General features: G+C 49.2%; 1 protein-coding gene across 2 annotated transcripts; it reads right to left on the bottom strand.

The window, feature by feature from the left end:
• Nucleotides 1-218: 218 nt before the first annotated feature.
• Nucleotides 219-6,034, bottom strand: LOC125130800 (cytochrome c oxidase assembly protein COX14). Of its 2 annotated transcripts, none has more exons than XM_047786589.1 (2): nucleotides 5,823-6,034; nucleotides 219-631 (listed from the first exon to the last, which is right to left on the bottom strand). In XM_047786589.1, the coding sequence occupies exon 2, from the start codon at nucleotides 621-623 to the stop codon at nucleotides 450-452; it is 174 nt and encodes a 57-aa protein (XP_047642545.1). In that variant the 5' UTR covers nucleotides 624-631; nucleotides 5,823-6,034; the 3' UTR covers nucleotides 219-449. The 2 variants fall into 2 exon arrangements, with proteins under 2 accessions (XP_047642545.1, XP_047642546.1); XM_047786590.1 differs by lacking the exon at nucleotides 5,823-6,034 and adding an exon at nucleotides 5,647-5,781.
• Nucleotides 6,035-6,112: the final 78 nt, after the last annotated feature.

Raw genomic sequence — 6,112 nt, 5'->3', positions numbered from 1 at the left:
TTTACAGAGTCTTTTCAGAGAATTTATGCAGATACAGGGATAGTCTTTTCTCCGAGATCCTGAAAGTTGAGAGATCACTATTCCTAAAATTGTATATCCCCCACTTTGTGGGTGTTAAGAGCTCAGGATATGGAAGTTTGGCCTGTGATTAGAAAATTGGTAGTCAAGCTCCCAGCTCTGTGGTCCATACTCTATTTAAGTAAACAAAAACACACACAGACGGGGCAAAACATTTAATGTCTGTAGGTGTGCCTCACCCTCCCATTCCTGCTGTGACTTGACAGCCAGCCTCTCCAAACTGGCGGCACCAGAGAAAAACATGGGCACTTTCTCCCAGCAGAGTTCAGAAACCATTAAGGCTCTAGTTCTCTTGACTCAGAAATGATTGCAGGTGAGGTCTTTCCATAGCATGCCTCAGGCCTCTCTGCTCAAGAAAAACGTCCCTGCTCCTAGGGGACTCCCGAGGTCTTCTGCTCTTCCGCAGCCTGGCGCCGGGAGCTGCGCCGCTGGAAGTAATGGTAGGCCCGGACGCTGCAGAGGTAGCCCCCATACACGGTGAGGAGCATCATGGAGGTGGAGAAGGTCTTGTAGCCAATGTCAGCCAGTTGCTTGGCGGTTGGCATGATGTCCCCTACAAAGACAGACTGGACTTAGACTGGAGGATAAGGCTTCATTGCCAGCCCACGTCCCTGTTTAAGGCCGTTCCATAACTTCTGCATCCTGCTGAGTCTGCCTGCACTCCGTTCTGAATGGCCCCTACATATATGGAAGATACTGTTTGGGAACTCCAACATTCCAAAGGGCAAGTCAGGAGTTCCCATAGTGGCACAGTGGTTAATGAATCCGACTAGGAACCATGAGGTTGTGGGTTCGATCCCTGGCCTTGCTCAGTGGGTTAAAGATCCAGTGAGGGTTTTTTCTGTTTTTGTCTTTTTGCCTTTTCTAGGGCCGCTCCCGTAGCACATGGCGTTTCCAGGCTAGGATCCTTAACCCATGGTTCCTAGTCGGATTCATTAACCACCGTGCCATGATGGGAACTCATCCATTCTAAATGTAATAGTTTGCATCTACTAACCCCAAATTCTCAGTCCCTCCCACTCTTCCCTCCCTCCCCCTTGGAGATAAATTACTTCTTTTTTTTTTTTGTCTTTTTGCTATTTCTTTGGGCCGCTCTCGCAGCATATGGAGGTTCCCAGGCTAGGGGTTGAATCGGAGCTGTAGCCACTGGCCTACGCCAGAGCCACAGCAATGCAGGATCCCAGCCGCGTCTGCAACCTACACCACAGCTCACGGCAACGCCGGATCATTAACCCACTGAGCAAGGGCAGGGACCGAACCCGCAACCTCATGGTTCCTAGTCGGATTCATTAACCACTGCGCCACAACGGGAACTCCAAATTACTTCTAATTTAACTGTTATGAGCTAGAGAACAAGAGAAAGAAAAAGTTTAGAATGGGAATCTCTCATTTTAAACAAAATGTTCCTTCCTGAATTTGGAACTATGATTGTATTCTTAGGCTCCTCTCTATTGAGGGAATTAAAAATTGAAAGACTGACTTAAGTTAATGAGAATACGTTCCTTAAAAGTCAAGAATTTGAAAGAAGAAAAGCTCGGGATTAGCTGGTTGAGGGGTGGGGTCAGGAGTAGCGTGAGACATTAAGTGTTGCTACGGCTCTGGCATACGCCAGCAGCTGTAGCTCAATAGACCCCCCAGCCTGGGAACCTCCGTATGCCTCGGGTGCGGCCCTAAAAAGACAAAAGACAAAAAAAAAATAGTCCCATGGGCTGAACACTGCCTTTGAGCCAGTCCTTAAGGGCAGATCCCACACTGAGCTGAGGCACACCTTCCTTGAATCATAATTCCAAAGGACTGTGAAAAGTGACAATAAATAAGGTCAGAGGAAGGAAACCAAATGGCACAGGGTGAAGACAAGTCAGGGTTCTATTCGGGTTATCTGAGATCTGAAAGAATGATAGGAGACAGTAAAAAAAACAACCATACAATCAGAGCAGGACACTAAGGTAATTAATGGGCTGCCAGCAGAAACCCTGAAGCCTTCAACCGCCCTCCCACTTATTCTTTCTCCTCCTGGCCCACATGACACTGGGCAGATGCTAACCAGTTACAGGTCCACCTTTTCTCAGGGCTGGAAATAGGGTGGTACATCTCGCCTAGGAGTGACAGAAGATCTGACAGATGCAATTTTTCTAGAACCTTCCTCCTTTTGTTTAAATGTTATTTATTTATTTATTTTGCTTTTTTAGGGCCACATCAGTGGCATACGGAAGCTCCCAGGCTAGGGGTCGAATTGGAGCTACAGCTGCCAGCCTATATACCACAGCTCATGGCAATGCTAGATCCTTAACCCACTGAGTGAGGCCAGGGATTGAACCCACATCCTCATGAATACTATTCAGACTCATTTCCCCTGCACCATAAAGGGAACTCCCTCTTGTCTAATCTAATGTGAGATTTATCCTATTTTCCTATTCTCAAATTAACAAAAACTCTTCACAGACCTCGAGCTAAGGCAGGGCAGTAGAAAAGGAGAAGACAGATGCAGAAATTATTCTGGAAGCAGAACAAGGTTTATTAAACGAACAGATTAGGGCAAAGCTGAAAAATATCTCTAAGCTAACAAATTAGGAAACTTGAAGGAGTGAGACTGTTAATAGAAATAAAGAAGAAACACGTGTGTTGCTATGTCTGCGGATGACGGTGGCGGTGTCAGTCAAGAAGATGATGAGGGAGTTCCCGTCGTGGCGCAGCGGTTAACGAATCCGACTAGGAACCATGAGGTTGTGGGTTCGGTCCCTGCCCTTGCTCAGTGGGTTGACGATCCGGCGTTGCCGTGAGCTGTGGTGTAGGTTGCAGATGCGGCTCGGATCCCGCGTTGCTGTGGCTCTGGCATAGGCCGGTGGCTACAGCTCCGATTCAACCCCTAGCCTGGGAACCTCCATATGCCGTGGGAGCGCCCCAAGAAATAGCAACAACAAAAAGACAAAAAAAAAAAAAGAAGATCATGAACTAGACATGTTAAAATCCAGATGCTCAAGGAGTTCCCACTGACGAGCAACAGGATCCTCAGTCTTGGGAGCACTGAGACACAGGTGCGATCCCCGGCCCAGCACACTGGGTTAAGGATTCGGTGTTGCCGCACCTGCAGCTTAGGTGGCAGTGTTGCTGCACCTGTGGCTTAGGTGGCGACTGCCGCTCAGATCTGATCCCTGGCCTGGGAATTCCATATGCCGCAGGGTGGCCAAAAAAGAAAAAAAATTAAGATGCTCAATAAAGGAGTTCCTGCTGTGGTGCAAGGGGATTGGCAGCATCTCTGCAGCACCAGGACACAGGTTTGATCCCCACCCAGGCACAGTGGGTTATAGAATCCAGCACTGCCACAGCTGCAGCGTGGGCAGTAACTGTAGTTCGGATCTGATCTGATCTCATCCTTGGCCCAGAGTTCCATATGCCATGGGGTGGCCAAAAAAGAAAAAAAGAAAAAGATGCTCAATACAATACTCATGTGATCAGGCAGATGGATATGCAAATGTGGAACAGCTCTTGGGAGCAAGGCTAGGCCACGGATGCAGATGGAAATAACAAGTGACACCAAAACAGGATAAAACCAGAGAAGCCAAGGGAACGCCAGTTTGAAAAAGGAAAACAATTAGGGAGGGAGTTCCTGTCCTGGCGCAGCAGAAACGAATCTGACTAGGAACCATAAGGTTGCAGGTTCCGTCCCTGACCTCCTTCAGTGGGTTAAGGATCTCGAGTGGCTGTGGCTGTGGCGTAGGCCAGCAGCTGTAGCTCCGGATTCGACCCTTAGCCTGGGAACTTCCATATGCTACAGGTGCAGCCCTAAAAAGCTAAAAAAAAAAAAAAAATTAGGAATACAGGTAGGAAATTCCAGAAACATCTGGGATGCTTTTTCATTTAACTACAACAGTGGTTGAAAATCACTGCTGTATCTTTTGGGTGTACTTACTGGACCAGAATGAAAACTAAGAAATACTACTGCAGAGTTAAGTGGCCATAAAAATTAATCTGATAGAATCACTGGATAGAAATAGGTGACTAGGTCACAGGTAAACCTAGGCCAGAAGTCAATTTAATGCACCAAACTGGAACAGGTATTAAGTAGAAAGAATAGATTCTTAGCCAGGGCCCCAGCAGGCCCATGAACCCCATTCCCCAAGGCTTATGTGTCTATGCAATTTTCTAGGACAGAGAGAAACAGATTATTCAAAGGATCAAAACCCCTTCTCTCACCCCAAAGATTTCCTTTTTTTTCTTTTAATAGCAATGAGCCATGAAGCCCCTGTGGGAAGCTGTCCTGAACTTCTATTTTTTTTCTTCTTTTTCCTTTCAGGGCCACACCTGTGGCATATGGAGGTTCCCAGGCTAAGGGCTGAGTTGGAGCTGTAGCTGCCGGCCTGTGCCACAGTCACAGTAACGAGGGATCCCAGCTGCATCTGCATCTGCGACCTACACCACAGTTCTTGGCAAAGCAAGATCCTTAACCCACTGAGCAAGGCCAGGGATCGAACCCGCAACCTCAAGGTTCCTAGTCGGATTTGTTTCCACTGTGCCACGACAGGAACGCCTCACCCCAAAGATTTGAGTCAATATTTTTGTGATTTCCTGGTTAAGGGAATGCGAGTGATAGGGCAGCAGCTTGAGAAGGTAATAAAGTCAAGTAAATCCTAGTTGTCTTGCTTACTGATAAGGAGATACAAGGATTACCTTTGGAAATGAAGAAAACTTGAGGTCAGCTGGAGAACATTCTCACCTGAAGGACATCCGTTTCCCTAATAAAGCTCAAGGCTGGGTCTCTTATGGCGTTAAAGGGAAGGTCTCAGAAAAACAGGGAAAAGAAAAAGAGAGCCACTGTGGAAATGCAACGTGCAAAGGTTATATGGCTTTTCTCTCCTTTCCTGCCGCCTAAGCATGTTGTGCCCTCAAGGCTCAAGCTTCTCCTCCGGAAAACTCATTTCCTCAAACGGGTCCAGCCACCTCCGCTTAAATTTACTCATTTAGCTGTCTACCTTTTATTCGTGCTATGAAAGCCGCAGAGAACGCGGCTTCTGTCTCAAAGTAGATTATGATCTGATGGGGATAAACTCTGCATCCCAAACCCTGTTAGACAAAGTACAAGACGGCGGCGACCAGAAAAGAGGCACGTTGAGAGTTCAGAGACAAGGTGTGGGCTCAAGATAAGTTAGCAGAAAGGTGGGGGGGGGGCAGCTGTCATTTGGGGAGGGGCAAGATTTACACCAGTAGAGGAGGGACAGGGAGAGCATTCCAGGCATAGAAAGCCGCAAAGGAGTGGAGCCAGATTATCAATACGCACGAAGAGTGCCTGGAAAAGCTGCATCTCAGGGCGCAGCGCTCTGCGAGACGAGAAGGGGTCAGAGCTACTGGAGTCGGAGTCGGAGCGCAGAGGGCCAAGACGCACGGTGGGAGTCAGGGTCTGACAGGAACCTACGGCCCCAAGGAGCTTGCCGGGCTGCCAGCGGCGCGGTCCGCCGCGCAGAGTACGGAAGCCCGAAGACTGGGCGTGAGGATGCGGTAAGCAAAGGCCGGCCCGAGCAGGCGCGCCCAGGCAGATAGGAAGCCCCCGCTAGGGCCTGGCGGACGGCGTACCTGAATGCTGCCGCTCCCTCTGGGTTCGAGTCCTCCGGCCCGCACGACTTCCCAACGCAGCCGGAAGCTGCGCCCACGACCAGAAGAGCGAGGGTAGCGGCCCAGAAACCACCCTGAACGCTGAGGTGCTATTGGTGCAGAGCGCCACCTTTCTCCCTCCCACGCGACCCGCTTACCCTCTAATCTTCAGACTCAGCATAACTCCGCCCACCGAGGCGGTAGCTCGCGGAGGCCGCAACTCCAGCTGGCTGCCTCCTTTGAACTTCCGGCTTCCGGGTCAGCCGTCCTTACTACGCATCCTCAGACGAGCCTTCCTCTCAGGCCAGTTGATTCCTGGGGGTTGTAGTCATTCTCCACTGAGAAAGGGTCTTTGGTGATCCAAGCTCTGGAACTGGAACTTTTAGAATACTACTTAGTCATGACAGAAAAGACGATCTAAAACTCCGTCTCAGAGAGAGCCAGCCAG

This window comes from Phacochoerus africanus, chromosome 7 (assembly GCF_016906955.1).
Source record: "Phacochoerus africanus isolate WHEZ1 chromosome 7, ROS_Pafr_v1, whole genome shotgun sequence".
NCBI classification, from domain to species: domain Eukaryota; kingdom Metazoa; phylum Chordata; class Mammalia; order Artiodactyla; family Suidae; genus Phacochoerus; species Phacochoerus africanus.
This window is presented reverse-complemented; position numbering and strand designations above follow the sequence as displayed.

Excerpts from the sequence above, each read along its gene's own strand:
- LOC125130800 (XM_047786589.1), bottom strand. The coding sequence starts at position 623 with ATGCCAACCGCCAAGCAACTGGCTGACATTGGCTACAAGACCTTCTCC.